Genomic DNA, 22502 nt, shown 5'->3' on the forward strand with positions numbered 1-22502 from the left:
ATGCAACTCACTGACATTTACTGGACACATACTCTGACCCACACATTGTTCTAGATGCGATTACAAAGAAGGAACAGTCCCTCTCCTGGAGCAGTCCACGATCTCACAGCATTTACGCAAATCACTATTGATAAGTTACACTGGTGGCATTTGTTCTGTCCCCGGCTTGAAGGACACCCGTGTGCCACTGGAGTCAATCTACCGAGGTGTTGGTGGCCCAGTAGGCTTTATGGGTCTCTAGGGAATTACTGTGGAGAATGGCAACTGTATTATTAGTGGGAACTAAGGTTGTTACTGAGGTAGAGAGGAAAAAAGAGTTTTGGTGTGTAAGAAGCAGTAGATGTCCTTCTCACGTGGTTACCAAAAAAAAATCAGTGTTGGTGTCTCTGAAGCACAATAACAGCAAGCGTTCTATTCAAAGAGCCAGTGAGGGGGTGGGGGGCACAAACTGACCATTTGGCCTAGAGCTCTGGAATGGTTCTTGGAGCATATCTCCCATCTCCAGGTCTGCACTGATATCTGTTTACAGCTGTCCTTTCCCATATCTGTCAGCGCAGCACCTTCTCCCCGAACCAGTCCCAGCAAGGGTTGGTCCATCAGCTACCTCACAGGCAAAGGGATGTGAAGGGCCCCCAAAAGGGCCAAAACCTGAGAAGCATAAAGGCCTTTTTACCCTCCTTGAAAAGAAACAGCAATGCCACGTCCCATGCCTTCTGGGTGTGTTAGTCTCTACCAGACAAGGAGCCTCTCTATTTCTAGATACAGGCTTGCAAAAGTGGTGAAAGACAAAATATGTGTTAGGTCAGAGACACTTTCCCAAAAATCTATAAAAAAGAGATTGTGTGTGCATGTGTATACATGCCTTTAGGCTTCTTGGTGGATCAAGAGGTTTAAATGATACCATCAGGGCTCTTTCTCTCTTCTCCCTGCATGTCTTGGCACAGCTTTTTTTCAGTCTCCCAGCCCATTTCAGAACAGCAAACCCCTCATCCCCCCTCCCTCATCCTGCCCTGAGGAGTCAGATTTATAGTGTTCTTAGTACCCAAAAACTGAGCAAGAGAAAGATCCTTTCTTCCCCAGAGTCTCTGGGAAGGATTCCAATGGGCTCTGCTTGGTCACATGCCTGTCCTTAGACCACAGCTCTGTTCAGGAAGATGAGATACTATATCCACCAGCTTGGGTCACACACCCACCTCTGCAATGCAGAGGATGTGAGTGAAAGCTCCACCAGATGATAGAGGTAACAATTTCTAAAAGGAAGAGATTTATAGCAAATAAAACAAAATAACAAGAACAACAACAAAAAAATAAGAATAGGTGATTACTACACTGTAAGGGAATAGTCAAGGTTGACTTCCAAGTTTTCGATGCTAGATGTTCGGTAATCTTGATAGAAAAGGCAGATGTAGGAGCAGTTTGAGCCCATATGGAGAGTTGGGTATTTTTTAATGTTGAGTGGAAGGTGCCTGTAGGACATTTGAATGAGGTAACCTCTTGGGAATAAAGAGTCAGGAACATAGCAGAAAAATATACAATTATCATTTTAAATATAAGATTGATTCGTGTTAGGGTGCATTTGAGTGTGCAGTGGGAAACCCACTACATTTCTTAAGTGGAGAAGTTCTTTACCAAAAAATCTATAATCTACGTTGCCTAGTTTAGAAATCTCCGTATAATATCAACCCCTTCCCCCCAGAAGCTGCACTTCTTTCCCGTTAACCCTGGACTCTCACCGCTTCACGTGGGTTTGGGGTCTCTCTGCCAGAGCCTACTTGGCCTACTGGACCCAGGCGAGACGGCCGCGGACTACATTTCCCGGCGTGCCTCGTTGAGGGGCGGACCGTGGAGGAGGCGGAGCCAGGGCCAGGAACAGCCACCTCCGCGAGTGGTCGGGCGGGGAGATCGGGCGGCGCCGAGCTGAGGTGGCGAGAGAAGAGCTCCCGGATGTGGAGAAGCTGGGGAGAAGGCGTGGGAGGAAGATGGACTCGGTGGAGAAGGGGGCCGCCACCTCCGTCTCCAACCCGCGGGGGCGGCCCTCCCGGGGCCGACCGCCGAAGCTGCAGCGCAACTCCCGCGGAGGCCAGGGCCGAGGTGTGGAGAAGCCCCCGCACCTGGCGGCTCTAATTCTGGCCCGGGGCGGCAGCAAGGGCATCCCCCTGAAGAACATTAAGCACCTGGCGGGGGTCCCGCTTATTGGCTGGGTCCTGCGTGCGGCCCTGGACTCGGGGGTCTTCCAGAGGTGCGCATGTGCGAGAGTGGGCGGCGCGGCCTGGGTGGGGGGTCGGAACCGGGAGCCGGGCCGCTGGAAGGGCTGGGGCTCCCAGGGCAATTGCTCTTGGAAGGGGTGTGCAAGATCCGGGGTGTCTGGGCCCCGGTTGAGAGCGCGGGGGGGAAGTGCTCCAGCTTCTTCCTTGTTCCGTAGCTGTTAATAGTCTTGACCTGGGACAGTTTCTGTCCCTGCCCTTGAGAATGCCATCCGTAAAAGGGGAGATTTCCCCCTTTTCAGCCGTCTCTGCCGCCCGGGTTGACCTCACAGGTTAAAGTAAAGGAGGCCACCCCCTGTGAAATGTCTGTGGCAATATGTGAACTCTTGTAGACAGAGGCCAGTTGGGGCTCCCCTGTTGCTTACCCTGTGATAACCACTTGGTGCCGATCGATTAGGGGAGGCATCAGATTCATGAATGGAGTGAGGTGTCAAGGCTTTCTAGTTTCAGGCTCAGCTTGGAGATCCCTTTCTGACCTTTGAAAAATACTCCAAGCTATCTGCCTGTGAGTCAGCACAATCTAGAAAACTACCTACCTTTGTACATAGGTAAGAGATAGTGAGGAAACGTACAGCAGGCTGTTTTATGATATGCTTATAAATGGTTTTATTATATCTTTGGAACCTCGTCTGCCCTGAAGACAGTTTTAATTGTGCATCATTCAGAGACATTGCCATATGCCATTTTGGGCAGGGGTGACAAGCTGATGTCATTCATTAAAGAAGAGAGAGAATTTTGTGCCGGGAATGAGTTTACACATAGTAACTTCACCCTAATTATGCTTGAATTTGTTACTGTGGAAAGTAAATTATTTTAACTTTTTGATGTTTGGGTTTTGGTTCTTAAAGAGATGATTGTTTTGGAGCATATTAATTGCCCACATTAATATATGGGTTTATGATTTTCATTTAACTAGTCTTGTTTAAAGAAAGACACTCCAAAAGTACGAATTTACTAATTTTCTTAATGTTTTAATCCAAAGGAAGCCTTGGGTGGAGCGAGTTAAATAGGGGTGGGCATCCAGAAGATAACACTAATGTAGCAATGTAATAGGAAGTGTGCAAAGGAGAGATAGGGAAAGCCTTGGGAATTTGGTTCAATTCAGTAAACATTTACTGGCCCTAATTTCTGCCATACACATCCAAGGAAACATCAAGATGAAATGACATGGTTCTTGTCCTTTTGGGGCTTACAAACTTTTGGACATTTTTTCACCTTTACAAAGAGTGCACACTGGGGGGGAAAAAAAGACTGGAAGAAGGTGCATCCAGGCAGCAGTGATATACCATTTTTGTGAAATGAAGTAGAGATCAAAAATCACTTTCACAGTAAATTAAGAACAAAACTCATTTACAACTCTTTGTTTGGTTGCATGTCAGGAAAGCCCTTTAAGCCTGGCTTAACAAAGAAGGGTAAGGCTTGTTCAGATACAATGAGATTCAGAGGCTAAAATGATTCATTCATTCAGCAAATATTTATTGACCATCTACTATGTGACTGGCACTGTACTGTGTCCTTAACCAGAGGTGATAGCAGTAGCAAGAGTCAGTCCCTAGCAAGAGTCAGTCCCTAGTCTCATGGAGCTAGGGACTGGCAATATACAAACAGTGTATACTCTATTTGGTGGTGATAAATATTTTCAAGAAAAATAAAGCAGGGTAAGGGAATGGTGCCCTCTGTCACCAGAATCCTCCATTTCTTGGTTCTTTTAGACAGGCTTTCCCTTTATGGTGTCAGGTGATTGTGCTGAGAACTGCAAAACTCTCAGCACATAACGACTTGTCCAAACTCTAGTATGGTTTCCAGCAGCGTAAGGCCATGCTTCTAGGATGATCCTAGCCCCCCTTAAAATGGCTGAGAAAGGTCAGTGCTGCCAGGAGAATTTACTGTTTGTTTTAGGGACCACCTGGTGACAGGCAGATCGCCTCTAAACCCCCTCTCAGAACAACTATTTTTGAAAGCTTATAATTATGAACCCCTTCTCCATCCTTTGGAATGTAAATATACCACCCAAAACTGTCTCTTTGAAATGCAAACATCCTAGTAGATAACTCTCATTCCTTCCCAGTCCCTGTGGGAGAATTAAGGGCCTAAATTCGATGGGCACCTTGCTTCAACTTGCACCTTGCCACCCATCATAAAGTTAGAAGTGTGTTTCTCCTCCGGATAAGCACCAGTTAACAAACCCAGACGGCCTAGTCACGTGGACTAACCCTCTCTATCACCCTCTCAGTACCTTTTCCTTTAACATACTCTAGCCTTTAAGAAGTCTCCAGCCTTTGTTTTGGGGAATTTGAGTTCAGTTTCTGCTGGATTCTTTTCCCTACTGCCATAGTTAACAAATCGAAGCTGCTCTTTCTGCTTTAGTATCCAGCTTGGTTTACCCCTTTATTTTACTCCTTCCAGGTTTAAGTGTAACCAAAAGAGTCTCTTTGGGTCCCCAGTGCTTGTATTGGTACAGTTTAGCTGCCTCTTCCGCTCTTGGAGCTGGTGATGGAACACCCCCTGAAGCACCATGTGACAGTTCCATCAAGAGAAAAATTGGAATATGATTACCAAATGGGAGTAGATGCTGAGAGTCAAAACCCAACAAATAGCCTTATTGCAGACATAGGAGATTTTGCTACGAAATGATTGGAAAATATATGTTATATATTAAGCAGTGATTTTCCTGCTTCCATTTATTAAAATGCATTTGTACAAAATCCATGAACGAATAAATGATTCCTGAGAACGTTTTCTGTACCAGTTTTATTTAATACATCTAGACTAGAGTATAAGCATCTTGACAGTTGGAATGATATTTTATACTTCAAGCCATCTATGGTATCTGTTCCTATACTAATAATAGTAATTGGAAGAAATAAAACCAGTATTTTCCTTACCAGCAAAATGAGCATAATCGGTCTGACTCTGCCTTCTCAAACTTAGAATATTGTGTAATGAAGTGATTTTCCTCTGTTTAGTTTGCATAGTTGTTTGCTATGTGGCATCCTTTCTAAGGATCTGGAAAGTTCGACTAAAAAGGTAATAAAAGGGACTAGCACCACTTCCTCGGTGAAGTTTTTGCTGATCCCCTCTGTGACAAGTAACTGTGCCTTTGTTTTCCGCACAGAGCAGCAGTGTTCAGACCTTCTTTTAGTGCATGCACTGTGTAGCGAGGTAAGGTCACAGACCCCAGAGTCAAACTGTGGATCTGAATTTCTAGCTTCACCACATGTTAACTGCAACTTTGGGTAAATCACTTAACGTCTGTGCCTCAGTTTCCTCATCTGCAGAATGGACTTAAATGTCCACCTCATAGGCTTGCTGAGGAGATTAAGTGAGGTAGTATATATACAGCCCTTAGAGTGTGTCTGCCATATAGCATGTGATCTCTCCTTGACATTCTCCCCTCATATTGAAGGTTTTTTACAATCTTCATCTCTTCCATGGGCCACAGTTTCCTTACTTGTAAAATGGGAAAGTTGTAATTATCTTCAGAATTCTTCCTAATGCTAACATGCTTTGACCTTGAAGAGTTAATGGAATTGTGTCTTTACTCTCTATTTCAGGGGCCCACCAACTTTTCTGTAAAGGGCCAAATACTAGATATTTTAGACTTTGCAAGCCAAATGGTCTCTGTTGCTTAGCTCTGTTGTATGTTGTGAAAGTAGCCATAACAATACATATGTGAATGAGCATAGCTGTATTCCATTAAAAGTTTATTTATGAAAACAGGCAGGCTGTGAGCCAGATATAGCCTGGGATGACCCTTGCTCTACTGGGTTGAAGAGGTTCTTGTGAGCAGGTACTCTTACTTACCTTGGTATGCTTAATGTATTGGAACCTGAATTAAAATGTGTTGATTTGGATTTAATTGATTTATTCTGAAGCTACAGTCCATGTTTGGAGCAACCTTGCTGCCCCTCATCTTCCTACTTTCTTTCTTTGATAAATATTTACCCTACGAAGGAATTGAAGAAAATTGCGCTACCCGATTGTGTGTTTCAGGGCTAGAAGATGCTTTGGAGATTATTTTGTTCAAAACCATGATTTATTCGTTGAGACCGATTTTTCTGGCCTGCTCAGAGTCAAAGCTAACAATACTTCCAAGTTGCTAACTTTGCATACTACTTTGGATAGTTAGCAGTTGAGAAAAATGCTAAGACAATTTTTTTCATTTAGTAAAAAGTTATTGTTAGAGGTGAGTTTGTAAGAGCTTGATTGCAACAGTGGTTCAGTGCTGTTAGTAAACCTCAGAACAAATTGATTTTGTAAATGTTGCCTAACACACTTGTGGAGAAAAAAAAACCACGAACTTCAGTTTCATTTGTAGGGTGTGGATTTATGATTAATGATAAGCCTATGCTGTGTTATCCTTAAAATGGCACTTTATGATTTGAAATAATATTCACAGGCATCAGGGTTGATATTCCTGTTCATCCTGTTAGATGGAATATGACTTCATTTGAGGCTAAAGCCATTAGCATTAGGCTTTGACATTTACTCTGTACTTGATTTTACATTTTATTAGGCCTGTTTATTCACTTGCTCATTCTTTCTTTTTGCCCTCCCTCTTCTCATTCCTCTAAGCCAAAGGAAAACCATCTGCTTACATAGCCCCTTTAATAAATGATGTTCATTGTATTTTAAGTCTACATATGGGATGCTATTTTCATACATATAAATTAGACATTTGGACCTTTGAAGTTCTGAAAGCAGCAGTTTTCCTTCCAACAGAGTCTGTGAGGATTAAATGAGACCATGTATGTGCTCCTTTATTACCATTCCTATTTTATTATTTTGAATCACTAACATGTATTAAATGTTTATTGTGTGTTGTGGTTTGTATTTAATCCTTATAACAATGGTATGAGGTAATTACTATTATTATCACCTGTATTTTTTATTTTTAAATCACATGCACTTTACTAAAAATTGAGGCCTAGGGAGATGATGGATCTTGCCTAAGGTCATACATAGCTAACATGTGATGGAGCTAGGATTTGAACCCATTCCTTCAGATCCCATGCTGTTAACCATTTAATGTTTCATTTATTAACACATATAGATTGAGCATGTTATGTAGCAGGCACTATAAAAATACTTTGTAAAAATAAAGCATTGTAGAGAAGTTAGGCATTGCTTCCTTACCTCTCTTTCCTTGATGGTTTAGAGTATTACAGTACTATGTTGACCTCTGTCTCTACCAATAGGCTAAGAACTGAAAGTTTCTCAAGAAAATGGACTGCATATCTCCAGTGTCCAAAGTAGGACCTGAAACATAATAGGCACTCAGTAAACATTTCATGAATGAAGAAATGAATGAATGATAAAAGGGAGGAAAGAAGAAAAGCAAACCTCTTCCAAAAGCTCTGTTATTTTTTATTTACCTTTTAAGCATTTCAAATATATCACCGAATCCTGTGGTATTGAATTTTCATTACAGAAAATCAGGATAATAAAGTAAACGACATCAGTAATTTATTTCAATTAGTGACATAAATTAGATGTCAAAAGACCATTTCTTTTGCTTTTACAGTTCACTTTTTACTGTATTTACCATCTTAACCATCCTGCCTTCACCTTCTCATTTTTAAAACTAGGTTTTCGTTGGTACTTCACTTTGTTATGTACCTTTGACTATGACATTTCTCCAGTAGAAAATCTGCCCCCAAATAGTTCAGATTTCAAGATGGGGGAAAATAGGGGCTTCTGTGTTCTGCCTTGCCCAGAGTGACAGTAAATGTGAGACATCTGATCCCTAGCCAATGGCTCGTCTTGTTTACTAAGCTTTAAAAAAAAAAAAAAATTTAGGGGGATTATTGACTTTAGATTTAAATCCTCCTTCTGCAAATATTAAAGGGAAGAACGGAAATTAATAAGTAAAATCTGGAGATGTTAGAAATTTTTTTGGTATTCAGTAATCTTCTGTCTCCAAAAAAAAAAAATGTTTCTTTAGTTTCTCACTTTCTTTTCACTCTTGGCAACTGAGCATAGACATCTGAAACATGCAGTTCCTCTTACCCCCAGTAGATGTTGAATGAAGACGATAAAAAAAAAAAAAATGCATATGCCAAAGAGTGTAAGTCATTAAACTGTCTTTGTGTAATATCACTAATAAAACATTGTGGCTAGAGGAATAGTCACAGCTTTTGTTTCTAGCAAAGGGAACTTGTAAAGGTCCAGGAAACTTAACTTCAGTAGAGACTAGTACACTTCCCCAAAGTAGCATTTTACTCATAGTCATCATCTTAGAAAGTCTAAATGGTGAACCATGTAAGATGTGGTGGAAGGTGCAGTCAAGTTAAACTTCCCAGAGTCCATCAAGTCATGTTCTCCATGTCTGTAATTGTTGTCAATGGCTATACCTCCATCAATTCTGTGTTCATATATTTATAATATACCCATTATTGGCAAACAAGAGAGTTGGATTATCTGATTATTTTGAGCCCAGATCTAGGCATTTCGTCGCTTCTAAGCTTGAAATTCTGTCAGCTTCATGGTCTGACTAATACAAATCCATTTTTTTCCTTAGCAAGTATATTAAAATTCTTCACACAGTAATTTGGATTTGAACGGGAATAAGAAGCAGGATCTTCTTTATATCCTTTAGATTTGAACTTCTAGCACTACTATTTTACTTAATATACCAGTAGCCTTAAAAATACCAAGTGTCATTTTTTCTAATTTTATAAAACTATATCTAGGGCTACATAAATAATATTATATAAATAATGTAAGACATAAGACAATACAAATACAAGTATTTTTATATGTAAACAAATACGGTATCTGGTACTGTATTTTTATTCAGACACAGTATAGTTTATATACAAATACAATTCTTTAAATTTTATATTACATTAGATCTGTAATTTTTTTTGATGATATAAAAACTATCCTAACATCAGTAAGTTGTATTTTGGGGTTGCAGAGCTCCTTTTTATCTTTACTGGTTTCTTTGAATGATTTGGCTTGTTATATTTATTTCTTAATATCTATACAGTGTATGGGTTTCAACAGACCATGATGAAATTGAGAATGTGGCCAAACAATTTGGTGCCCAAGTTCATCGAAGAAGTTCTGAAGTTTCAAAAGACAGCTCTACCTCACTAGATGCCATCATAGAATTTCTTAATTATCACAATGGTATGCATTTGATAGTTTATTCAAAATTTTATGTAATTTCCAACTTATTATTTCATAAGACTTGTTTTCACATTTGAATTTAAGATCTTTGTATTCCTTGCAAAGAACTTTGATGTCCTTTTCATTTGTTTTGTTTTTTTAAGAGGTTGACATTGTAGGAAATATTCAAGCAACTTCTCCATGTTTACATCCAACTGACCTTCAAAAAGTTGCAGAAATGATTCGAGAGGAAGGATATGATTCTGTTTTCTCTGTTGTGCGACGCCATCAGTTTCGATGGAGTGAAATTCAGAAAGGAGGTAATCTGTTATATATCAGTCTTGATTTTAGCTTTTATGGATAATCAGCCTTTTCATATGTAACTATTCTTTAAGAATGAAGGGAGCAACACGTGATTATTAACTGTAGTAGGTAATGACATTAAAATCAGTTCTAAGTCTTGTGATTATTTAGACAGGACAGACCAAATTCCCGGCTTTATTTTTTACAGATGGACATTTTAACATTCTATTTGCCTTCTGAGGCAGGCATGTCATTTTTCTAGATGTGAAATATTTTATGTTTGTTCCAGACTTGCTTGGTAAACTCCATATAAATCATACTAGGATCATGGGGATAGAAGTCTACCAAAAAGTTCTGGAGGACCTCAAGAATGAATTGTGGAATTGCTTCCCAAAATATGTAACTCTGATGTAAGAAGACTTCCACAGTATTTAGCAGGAGCCTGATTTCTAGCTAGCTAAACTAGTAAAATATTGAATAAAGAATAGGATGACCCGTATTGAATGGAGCACTGGGTGTTATATGCAAACAATGAATCATGGAACACTACATCAAAAACTAATGATGTACTGTATGGTGACTAACATAACGTGATAAAATAAAATTTAAAACAAAAAGAATAGGATGACCAACAAATAGGTAAATGTTGTAACATACGTAAGGAAAGGCAGTTTGATTTCTGTTAGGTGCTCTGACATTTGTTGAGTAATAGGGCAGCTGGCTTAGTTGTCTCTAACAAATGTGTGCTTTAAAGGAGACAGTAAGGAAGATGCAATGAAACTGGAGACAGCGCAAAAAAGAGCAAGTAAGAGGATAAAGAAGGGCTGAAAATAAGATTCTTCAATCTCAAAATATGAATGTTACACAAACCAATGAAATATATCAGTAAATACATTTACAGATTGATTTCATTCAGTCAATATTTATTGTCTTCTCTGTGCCAGGTTCTGTGTTAAGCTATATATTTTAACTTTGAACTTAATTACCAAGTCTCAGAAATTCCGATTTCTGAGGAAATAGTTTCTAGGAAGGCTCTATTAAAGCTTAAAAAACAAATTTTTGAAGCAAATCAAGGAAGCCCAGTGTTAAACTGAATATTGACTATATGATTGCAGTTCAAGAAGCTCAAAAAATATGTATGTTAAATAGATGACAAAGCCATAAAAATTAGATCCATAAGGAATTTTAAGAAAATTAGAAATGTTTGAATAAATATCTTTTAATATCGAGAAGTGAACGTTAGAGATAAGAGCTTTGTCTTGTCGTATATTTTCTTAGAACCACTATGAAACAAAATGCTATTGACGAACAATGGCTCTAACCCAGAGTGGTATTTCTTGTGAGTCTATTCTTATGTCCCTGTTTATAAAATCACTAAAAGTGCTACTGGATTAATCAGTACTTGAAAAATTATTCCATTTTATATTGTATAACTTTTTGTATTTTTTTGTCGCCACACTAGAACCTTACCATCTAATATAGTAGCCTCTAGCACTGTTAGCACTCGAAATGTAGTTAGTCCAAATTGAGATATGCATTAAGTGTAAAATACATATTGGATTTCTGAGATTAGTATGAAAGAAGTGTATGCAATATCTCATTAATAATTCTTATATTTATTACATGTTAAAAAACATTTTAGATACATAGGGCTAAATAAAATCTATTATTACAATTAATTTCACTTCCTTTTACTTTTTTAAAACTGTAGCCATTAGAAAATTTAAAATTATATATGCGGCTCACATTATATTTCTATTCGACAGCACTGCTCTAGAGATTACACTTTGCACCTTAGTTTGTTATAGTCTACCTGAATTTGTATTTTCACAAATAATTAAGAAGCTAACAATCGTAAATTTCTATTTAGCCCCTGCCTTTTGTACTGTTACTGTCACGTAATCTATTTCTGTATATATTATGACCCAAGATACATTGTTGTTCTATTTATTTATTTTTTTTTTTTTTTTTAAGATTTTATTTATTTATTTATTTGAGAGAAAGAGAGAGAGACAGAGAAACAGCATGAGAGGGGAGAGGGTCAGAGGGAGAAGCAGGCTCCCCGCTGAGCCGGGAGCCCGATGTGGGACTCGATCCCAGGACTCTGGGATCATGACCTGAGCCGAAGGCAGTTGCTTAACCAACTGAGCCACCCAGGCACCCCATGTTCTATTTATTTTAAACAGTTAATGGTACTTTAAGTTATTTTAAAATAGTCATTTATCTTCACCTGCATGTTTACCTTTTTTTGTTAGCCTTCATTTCTTACCACTTACATGTGCTTCTGTCTTACAGCGTACATCTATTAGTAACAGCTCCTCTCAGCTTTTGTCCATCTAAAAATGTCTATAATTCACCCTTATTTTTAAAGGGCATTTTCATTGAATATAAAATCTTGGTTTGCCTTTTCTTTCTTTCAGCATTTTAAGATTGCGTCTTTAAGATGTTACTCTTTTGAAGATCCATCATTAACATGTCATTTCATTATTTTCTGCCATCCGTTGTTTCTTAAAAGAAATCAGCTTATTATTCTGATCATTGTTTCTCTAAATATAATGCCTTTTTTCCCTCAGGCTGCTTTTAAGATTTTTCCCTTTATCTTAATTTTTCATAGTTGACTCCAATTTGTATTGCTGTGGGTTTTTTTGTGTTTATCCTATTTAGAATTCTCTGAACTTCTCATATCTCTAGGTTGATATCTGTCATTAGTTTGCAAAAAATCTGTGCCATTATCTCCAAATATTTCTTCTGCCACATTTTCTCTCTCCTCTCTTTCTGGGACTCAGATTTAAGTGTATCTTAAACAATTTTATGGGGTCCACATGTCTCTCACAGTCTGTTCTGTATTGTTTGTTGATTTTTCTCTCTGTGCTTCATGTTGAGTAATTTCTGTTGACATATTTGAGTTCATTGATCATTTCTTCTGACTTGTCCAGTGCACTATAAATGCTGTCCAGTGAATTATTTCAGATATATGTGTTTTCCATTCTGGAATGTGTATTGTAGCTATTTTTTAGAGATTCTGTTCTCTGTTGAAATTCTCCAGCTTTTTAAATCTTTTCCTATAATATCTTTAACATATTTATGATAGTTAGTTGAAAATCCTCGATTGCGGGTTCTGACATCTGGGTCATTTATAGTTCTGTTTCTACAACTGTTTTTCTCTAGTTATGGGTAATGTATTTCTGTTTCTTCATAATGACTCGTATTTTGTCACATTCCTGACATAGAGATTGGAGTACAGTTGACCCTTGAACAACACGGGTTTGAGCTGCACGGGTCCACTCATACACAGTGTTTTTCAGTAAATACAGCACAGTACTGTAAATGTATTTTCTCATCCTTACGATTTTCTTAACAGCACTTTCTTTTCTCTAGCTTATTTTATTGCAACAACACAATACATGTAATATACAAAATATGTGTTAATTGACTATGTTATTGGTAAGGCTTCTGGTCAACAGTAAGCTCTTTGTAGTTAAGCTTTGGGGGAATCAAAAGTTATATGTAGATTTTTGACCATGTGGGGGGTTGGCACCCCAGCCCCTGCATTGTTCAAGGGTCTGTATATATTATTTTCCTCCAGGGAGGTCATACTCCTTCTTCTCTCAGAAAGATAGGATATGGAGCCAGTCACTTTGATCCAGTTAGGAGTTGTGCTGGGTTTGAGCTTTAGTTTCACTTTACCTCTTAGTGCAGGTGTCTTGCCAGGAGATGGATCTTGTATGTATTGCTGATAACCCCAGGCTAACAGGACTTTGGGATTTAAGCACCAGAAAACTGTAATGATCTCTCCCTGCCTTCCAGCCCATCCCTAGCTTCTTGTGCCACAGCACACTCAGCAAACGTCCTGCAGGGGAATAATTGGGTGGCAAGAACTAGCTCTGTGTTTGGGCTCTTATAGAAGCCAATCTGTGATTCTAGTCCACAGGGCCATTACAAACTCTTCTGGTTTCTCTTTACCCCAGCAGAGTCCCTCTGCTTATGCCAGGTTTGATCCTTCTTTCCCTTCTTCCTCAGATGCAGCAAATATCCCCAGAGAGAAGCAGCCACTGATCCTTGTTCACTTAGGAAAGACTTGCCCTCTCATTCCTTTTCTTCCTTCAAAGTACCACTTGAATGAGTTTGTTTATTGCCTATCTCCACCACTAGATTGCACACTACACGAAAGTAGAGAGTCGTATTCACTGCTATGTATCCCGTGCCTGTAAAACTACACCATATGTGGCTATTCAATGTATATTTGCTGAGTATTTTTCCTAGATTATATCAAACACTGATGGACTAGGACTGAAAAGAGGATGGTTTAGTTAGGGAAGTAAATAGAAGTTATTTCTAGAAGCCATTACTCACATAAGTGACAGCCAAAAGTAGAATCAAAAAGATTCTGAACAATCACCAACTTTAAACACACACACACATACACACACAGAATCATGCATGCATGTCAGTACACATCCATAAACACAGTTTTGGGGAAAAAACAGTGAAAAGGCAAGAGGATCCCTATTTACCAGTACTGAGGGCTTCATTTGTTACATCATGTTATAATCACTAACGTTGATGTTGCTGAGCCTTCATTACCAAGGATAGTAATAAGTAAATATTATTTATTATTATGCTTAGTATATTTTTAAATTACTGGTAAGAATATGTAATATACAAACATTTTTATCAATATAAAAGTCTCAATAATTTAATGAGGAAATCTTCAGTTTTCTGTAATAATTCTATGAAAGTAATTTCTCAACCACATTGTATAAACACATACATTGTATTTCTATAGAAGCAAATAATGAGAAATATATTAAAATATACAAATAAGGATATTTTATGACGAGTTCAGTCCTTTTGAAGCTGCCTTAAGGTTGCCTTGATGTCCTTCCAGAACCTTGTATTTTTAAAAATGCCTTAAAACTTCAATTATTCAGAATTCCTCTGTAAAATACTTTATTTTTCTATGATAAGATAATAATTATTAAACAATTAATAAATATTAACAAAGATAAATCATCAGCATCATTAGAGATTTTGTTCCTTTAAAAATCCATTTATTTATTGAGATAGAAAAATATTTTACAGTTTCAGTTTATTTTTGAAAATTACTAAATGAATACTCAGTATTCAAAGCAACATAGACTTACTATAGCTTTTTGCTTTTAGTTCGTGAAGTGACTGAGCCTCTGAATTTGAATCCAGCTAAACGACCTCGTCGACAAGACTGGGATGGAGAATTATATGAAAATGGCTCATTTTATTTTGCTAAAAGACATTTGATAGAGATGGGTTATTTACAGGTTTGTGCCTTCATTTTGCAAAAATCTTTTAAACCTTTTTATATGTATAGCTCAGTTCTGAGGAAGACATGGTACAGTTCATAAAGGAAAGTATCAGTTTCTAGAAGAAAGGCAATAACTGATAAGATTTATCATCTGAGGCACTCATCCTGTAGGCTTACAATAAACTAATCTTTGGAATCCATTCAGTGAATAAGCAAGGAATTCTGCTACAACTAGGAAATGAATCAGATATTGAATGTTGTATACATGTCCTGATTTTCATTTTATTCCATTCCAAATTCTGTTTTTAATCTATGGTTTCTTACTGTCAGGTTGTGGTTGTACAGTTGAATAAAAATCGATTGCTTTTAAAAAGAGACAAAAAAACATCGTGGATGTGGAAGATCACCAAGCTGGGTGTCAGGAAAGCCAGGATATAGTTCTCTATCTCTAACTATGTGGCTTTGAATATACATTTTATCTGTTCTGAATTTCATTGCTCTCATTTTAAAATAAGGGGGTTGGATGTCTCTCACATCTTTAGAGCCTACATGGTTACATCATAAACTATTTGTTCCTTTTAGTTAATAGCAGTTATTTATTCAGCCCTTACTATGTACCAAGGACTGTACAAAACACTTTTACATAGGTTATATCATGTCATCTGCATAGCAGTGGAATAAAGTAGACATTCCTGGTAGTGATACATGCTACAACATGGAGGAACCTTGAAAACATCGTGCTAAGTGAAAGAGTCCGTCACAAAGGACCATTTATGGCATGTTCCATTTTAATGAAATCTTCAGAATAGGGAGATCTATAGAGACAGGAAGTGGATTAGTGGTTGCCTACGGACAGGGGGAGGGGGTGATTGCTACTGGGTATGGAGTTTATTTTGGTGAAAATTTTCTAAAATTGGATTGTGGTAATGGTCGCAAAACTCTGTGAATATACTAAAAGCCACTGGATTGCACTCTAAATGGGTAAATTTTATAATATGTGAAGTATATCTCAATAAAGCTTTAAAAAAAAAAAAAAAGTAGACATTCCTGGCCCAGTTTTATAGAGGAGGGAATGGCTGCTTTGAAAAAAGGAAGTAATTGGCTCAGGGTAGTAAGTGGTACTGTTGGGATTTGGATTCAGATCCTTACTGTTACTCAAAATCAGCATTTAAAAAAACCCCTCTACTTGCTATAGTAAAAATTCTAATGTGACTCATGCTGTGAGGTAAAAGGATTTTTAACAATCTTCTGGCAGTATATCGGCAAACTGTAGACTGTTTAGTTAAGTTTGAGTATTCGGGAAAATTAGGTTTGACACACATAGATAGCGCCCTTTCCAAACTCTTTGCTAAGGCGACTGTTATTGGATGCTTTCCTAAAGTGTGGAGAACAATGAAGTATCTCATCATAAGATTTATGAAGAGACTGACAATTCTAAAAAATGAAATTTTCCAGTAAATGATTTTGATGTTCAAATTATCACAGTCATAGGAAAGGTCTCCCCCTTTGCCCCCAGGCCCCAGGATCAGGAACTTATCCCTCCCTTTGCTCACATGTGATCCAGACAATTATTGTCCACTCCCACCTGTAGTTCAGGGATCTAAAACAATTCTTTATTTTTTTCAAGATTTTATTTATTTATTTATTGGACAGAGAGAGACACAGCAAGAGAGGGAACACAAGCAGGGGGAGTGGGAGAGGGAGAAGCAGGCTTCCCGCAGAGCAGGGAGCCCGATGTGGGGCTCGATCCCAGGACCCCGGGATCATGACCTGAGCCGAAGGCAGACGCTTAACAACTGAGCCACCCAGGCACCCCGACAATTCTGTACAATAGATAATACAGTTATTTTTCCTCCCCTATCTTGCCACTTAGTTGCAAATTGGAACATAAGTTCTGAAAATCTTTATACTGCTTTGGATGATGAGGGGAGAGACTATCAGAAAAAGGGGATACAATTAGGGGATTTCTAGAAAATTTCCTTGTCAAAATATTGGACGATGTGTATTTCTGCTTTTTTCAGTCTTCAAATAGAAATCTACTTGAAGAAAAATGGGAAGCTTGTACTATGTAGATAGAATTGGAAAAATATTATGGTGTATGGTTTGCATATGTAGGAAACAAAAAGCTTTTCCCTCAAAAAATTGTTGAATGTCACTCATTTTACCGGGTTATTTATTTTTCTCAGTATTGTAGAAATGAATTCATTGTTCTGTATTATAATAAACATTTTGGTATTATGAATTAATGTTAAAAACAGTACTCATGGCATTTATACCATCTTTAGGGTGGAAAAATGGCATATTACGAAATGCGAGCTGAGCACAGTGTGGATATAGATGTGGATATTGATTGGCCTATTGCAGAACAAAGAGTATTAAGGTAAAAAGAAGACTTGCACAGCCTTTGCACTGGACCCTGACATGTGGCATTTTCTAGATACTAATTTTTGATATTCCAAACATTTAGGATCTTTGCAATTAGTCTGTTCATGTGAGGAAGACATACACATAAAATATGCCTATAGATGGCTTATTCAATAACTTGAGAAACACATAGCCTGGTTAGACCACTCTACTCAAAGGTCTCGCACTGGAAGCTGAGGTGTATATGTGATGTAAATGTGAAGGGTAATGTTTGGATAACTGAGTGGGAATGGTTATTAAGTGTACTGGTGTTAGCCATTTGAGAGGGAGTGATTAGTATTGCACTTGTACTCAGAGGTCTATTTTGGTTTCTTTTAGATATGGCTATTTTGGCAAAGAGAAGCTTAAGGAGATAAAACTTTTGGTTTGCAATATTGATGGATGTCTCACCAATGGCCACATTTATATATCAGGAGACCAAAAAGAAATAATATCTTATGATGTAAAAGATGCTATTGGGATAAGTTTATTAAAGAAAAGTGGTATTGAGGTATGTGCCCCCTGAATATAGTGATGTTTTTTAAGATGATGATTCAGGGTCAAAGAACATGTGAGGGAAATAAGAGATTTAAATGTTTAGTATTCTCTATTAAAATGTCTGAAATTTAGCCTTCACATGCCTAGAAAATTGTCATACTTTTACTCTTAGATGAATACAATTAGGAATTTGTCAATCAGCACATAATATTTCTTGGTTATTCAGTAAGTAGAAACACATTATTTTTAAATAGGAACTATCTAGCAATTCCCATAGGATCGTTCAACAAGAAAAATTTCATAAAAAATAGGTATCAGCATTTAGAAAAAAAAACCAAATACCTTCTGGATTCCTAAGATGTAGCTTATTCTTATTGAAAATTTTAATTCAAAGTAACTTAATATATTTTCAAAAATGAAAGCTAAGATAATTTCTTATAATTCCCTAGAAATCTTAAGTATATGTTCCTAAGCAGCACAAGAGATAGGTTGTAGGCTTTCCTCTGGATAAATGGAATTATAGGAGAATCTTAGGTTAGTATCAGACAATGTATATTTTTTAACCTGCAGATAGGATCCTTCCCACTGTAGAAAACAGTGTCTTTTACCTTTATTGGACTATTAGAAAATGTTGTAAAGATTCATCATCTTACCTGTGATTTTACTTAATTGGTCCTTCAGAAGGCCACTCATTTGTGACTCATATTATTTACCAGGTGTTATTTTATTTTTATTAGGAAATACTTGTTTATTTTCTCATTTTGCCCTTTCTTTCTTTCTTTTCTTTTTTTATTTTTTAAGGTGAGGTTAATTTCAGAAAGGGCCTGTTCAAAGCAGACACTCTCTTCCTTAAAACTGGATTGCAAAATGGAAGTCAACGTACCAGACAAGCTAGCGGTTCTGGATGAGTGGAGAAAAGAAATGGGCCTGTGCTGGAAAGAAGTGGCGTATCTTGGTTGGTATCTTATTATTCAGCCATCATAAAGTGGACCAGGATTTTTTTTTTTAAGAAATAGAGAAATAAAAAAGAAAATTCCCAAGATTTTCATAATTGTAGAGAAATAGGAACTCTCTACACTACTGAGGAAGGTACTAAATTTCTGGAGGTTAGTTTGATAGTACCTATCAGTTGTATCCTAGTAGAATGATTCCTGACACATGCTTTTGAGTCAGACCACACCTGACTGGTCAGTTTTGGTAAGGTAAGCCTTCATTTCCTCCCCTGTAAACTGGAAATGTCAAGAGTACCTGTGTCATAGGTCTGTTGGAGGAAGCAATGAGATAATCTGGGTAAAGCACTTAGCAGATTCCCCACATACAGGAAGTACACCCTGGATGATGTTTGCTTTCTTAAAATGTCCCTAGTTTTAACTCTTAAGTTCCAATTCCAGGAAGGAAATTGGACAAATGTGCTAATAATGGAGGAAAAAAAAAAAAAGAGCCCACTTAAATATCCTGCAAACATAGAACATGCACAAAATGGAATGCTCTGCAACCATGAAGGCCAGTGCTGTAATCTGTATCGAGAGGGTCAGATGTCACAAGGTTGTCACGTGGGCATTTAGCAGATACGCTATGTGCAGGCTTGGGGTTGGTTGCTCGGACTTACTGCTGCCAGAGCTTGCAGTCTGATGTCTACATTTTAGATGTTAATGACAAGTTATTAAAATACATATAACCTAAGCCATGCATGAAATAAGTAGTTACAAGGGTAATATGGGCCTCAAAAGAAGCAGCACAGAAATGCTTTGGGAGCAGGTCATCTGAAGACTTCAGGACTAGCCTTTGAACCGCATGCAAAGATTCAGTGAAGAATACTACAGAGCCCTTGATAGAAAATGATCCCGTTTTTGTAAGGAGAAAACAGTTTTAGTGGAACAAATTCCAGGTATACTAAGTATCTGTGCGACCCTCAGTGAGCTTCTCCAAGCCTTGGTTTTCCTATTTATAGTATAAACACAAATCAAACTTTATAAGGCTATTGGAAAGAAAATTGAAAATAATATAGAATACCTGGTAGAGTGCCTGCAGGTAGTAATAATAGTGTGTATCACTTATATCGGTAAAATTATGTAATTGCATATGCCAAAACACAGTGATTATCCATAAATAGTGGTAATTAAGATGATATTGATTTGGTTTTTGCCTTGACTTTAAAAAAAATGTTTCTACCAAGAATATGCATTACTTACATAATATTAAAAAAAAACTATAAAAAGCAGAGGCTAGAAAACAAGAAAATAGAGAATAGACTTCAAATTTTAATTTAAAATCAGAGCACTATTTAGCATGGGTCACATAAATGTATGAAAATGTTTTCCTGGGGCACCTGGGTGGCTCAGATGGTTAAGCATCTGCCTTCAGCTCAGGTCATGATCCCAGGGTCCTGGGATCAAGCCCCACATTGGGCTCCCTGCTCAGCGGGGAGCCTGCTTCTCCCTCTCCCACTCCCCCTGTTTGTGCTCTCTCACTCTCTCTGTCAAATAAATAAAATCTTAAAAAAAGAAAAAGAAAATGTATTCCTTAAAAATACCAACACTAAATTTTACGAAATACAGCTTAGTTTCAGGGGTAGATTATGCAAATTAAATACTTGAATTTTCATCATCTTTCAGTGAAAAAATTCAGATTTCAATACATTTAATCATTTAAAAATTTTCACTAGATAAATGTGGAACAGATTTAAAACAAATTCTTTTTGTAATGAGCATTTTATTAGTAGTAGTTGGTCTATGGTATAATAATAATTATACTCAGAATGGAGAATCTGAGGTACTGGGTGCTTCTGAAATTCATCCTATCAACACCAAACAGAAAGGGGGAGAGCAGGGCAGGTGGAGAAAGGGTGTAGTTTTGTCAGTGTGATGGTAATTCTTCAACAAATAAGTGATGTACAAATCAAAGAGAACTGTTACAGATTAAAAGTACTTAAAATATAGACCAACAGAATGCAGTATGTGGACTTTGGCTTCTGAAGCAAACAGATCAAAGAGAAAATTTGAGACAATGGGCTATTTGAGCACATACTAAGTTACTAGGTGATATTTCTTTTAAGATTTTTTATGTATTTATTTGAGAGAGAAAGAGTGAGAGAGAGCACAAGCGGGAGAGGGAGAAGCAGACTCCCAGCTGAGTAGGGAGCCCGACATGGGGCTTGATCCCAGGACCCTGGGATCATGACCTGTGCCGAAGGCAGACGCTTAACCCACCGAACTACCCAGGAGCCCCAAGATGATATTAAGGAATTGTGGGTTTTGTCAGTTTGATGATACTGTCTCACTTTTTAAAAAAGTAGACTGATCTATTAGAGAGAGATATGTGTTAGAGGTAGATGCTGAAGAGTCTTGGGGTAAAACGTGATGTCTAGGAATTCCTTCCTAGCCCTCCCTCTAAAAAATTAACGGGTGGAGCAAAGAGAAAAACACTGATAAATGATCCAAAACATTGATAATTATTCCACATGAACTTGGGGTTCTTGCATGTGCTTGGGATGTTTTTTTAATAAAAATTTTAGATAATTCATAATTTATAGATAGAATTTCTCATAAATCTAATACGCATGGCAATCAGAAATTATAATCCTTTCTCCTTCTTTAACTGATAAGAATTGATTCTGAGTTGCTTAAGGAAAACCCTAGACCTCAATTATACTTGTAAATACTTTCACATATTTGTTCCACCTAATCTTTGGTCTTCTTATATGCAGTGCTTGAGGTCTTGCTGAAGCTACCAGAATTACTTACTGGTTGCTGTTTGCGTTATTAGAACTGAGTATGTTTCGTGTCCTTAAATACTCACCCAGTGTTTCTTTTACTTGCTAGGAAATGAAGTGTCTGACGAGGAGTGCTTGAAGAAAGTGGGCCTAAGTGGCGTGCCTGCTGATGCCTGCTCCACCGCCCAGAAGGCTGTTGGATATATTTGCAAATGTAATGGTGGCCGTGGTGCCCTCCGAGAGTTTGCAGAGCACATTTTCCTACTAATGGAAAAGGTTATTAACTCATGCCAAAAATAGAAATTAGTGTAATGTTAGGAAAGAAAGTATACAGCCTTCTTCAGCCACCTTTATTTTTGATTAAGTACAATTCCATGTTGTAATGTTACAGAGAGTGTGATTTGACCCGTGATGTATCTTAATATATTTTAAATCAAAGTCTTCTCAAATTGTCACTCCCAAAACCTTCTACGAAATAATTGTGCTCTACTTTTCTCTTTATGCAAGATAATTATTTAGAGATTAATACAGTCTTTCTCAGATTTTTAGTAAATGCAAGTAAGAACATCATCTAAATTGACTTTGTATTGTACCCTGTTAAACTGTGTGTTTGTGTGCTTTTAATGATGCTGAGATTTTATTTATTTGGGGACATTGTGTCTGGTAAGACATGCCCTTCTATTAATTAATAAAATTACATTTCACAAACTTGATGAAAACTGTCTTGTTGCTATAGCAGGGATTTACCAAAGATTCCTGATTTCCTTTAAACGCTGACCATATAGTCAGCATGAGAAACAAGCCACTAAGTACCTGGCGGAAGGCATCTGCTTGTACTTTAGGTATGTGTACATATAGTGGCCACTCCATACAAATAGAGATCTCCAAAGAAATTCATATGTTGCAAAGATTGTATATTGGTTTGGAG

At 37.6% G+C, this 22502-nt stretch overlaps 1 protein-coding gene across 1 annotated transcript; it reads left to right on the forward strand.

Moving 5' to 3' along the window:
- Positions 1 to 1856: 1856 nt before the first annotated feature.
- On the forward strand, positions 1857 to 22282 carry CMAS (cytidine monophosphate N-acetylneuraminic acid synthetase). Its single transcript, XM_032432761.1, has 8 exons — positions 1857 to 2239; positions 9256 to 9398; positions 9542 to 9697; positions 14844 to 14977; positions 17247 to 17341; positions 17704 to 17875; positions 18664 to 18817; positions 21684 to 22282. The coding sequence occupies exons 1-8, from the start codon at positions 1980 to 1982 to the stop codon at positions 21872 to 21874; spliced, it is 1305 nt and encodes a 434-aa protein (XP_032288652.1). The 5' UTR covers positions 1857 to 1979; the 3' UTR covers positions 21875 to 22282.
- The last annotated feature ends 220 nt before the right edge of the window (positions 22283 to 22502 follow it).

This window comes from Phoca vitulina, unplaced genomic scaffold (genome assembly GCF_004348235.1).
Source record: "Phoca vitulina isolate PV1807 unplaced genomic scaffold, GSC_HSeal_1.0 scaffold49, whole genome shotgun sequence".
Classification (NCBI taxonomy): Eukaryota; Metazoa; Chordata; class Mammalia; order Carnivora; family Phocidae; genus Phoca; species Phoca vitulina.

What these genes read in the sequence shown, in the direction of transcription:
- CMAS (XM_032432761.1), top strand. Translation starts at nt 1,980, where the DNA reads ATGGACTCGGTGGAGAAGGGGGCCGCCACCTCCGTCTCCAACCCGCGG. An exon ending in GACTCGGGGGTCTTCCAGAG is followed by an intron (nt 2,240 to 9,255) that starts GTGCGCATGTGC and finishes ATATCTATACAG; the next exon opens with TGTATGGGTTTCAACAGACC. An exon ending in GAAAGAAGTGGCGTATCTTG is followed by an intron (nt 18,818 to 21,683) that starts GTTGGTATCTTA and finishes TTTACTTGCTAG; the next exon opens with GAAATGAAGTGTCTGACGAG.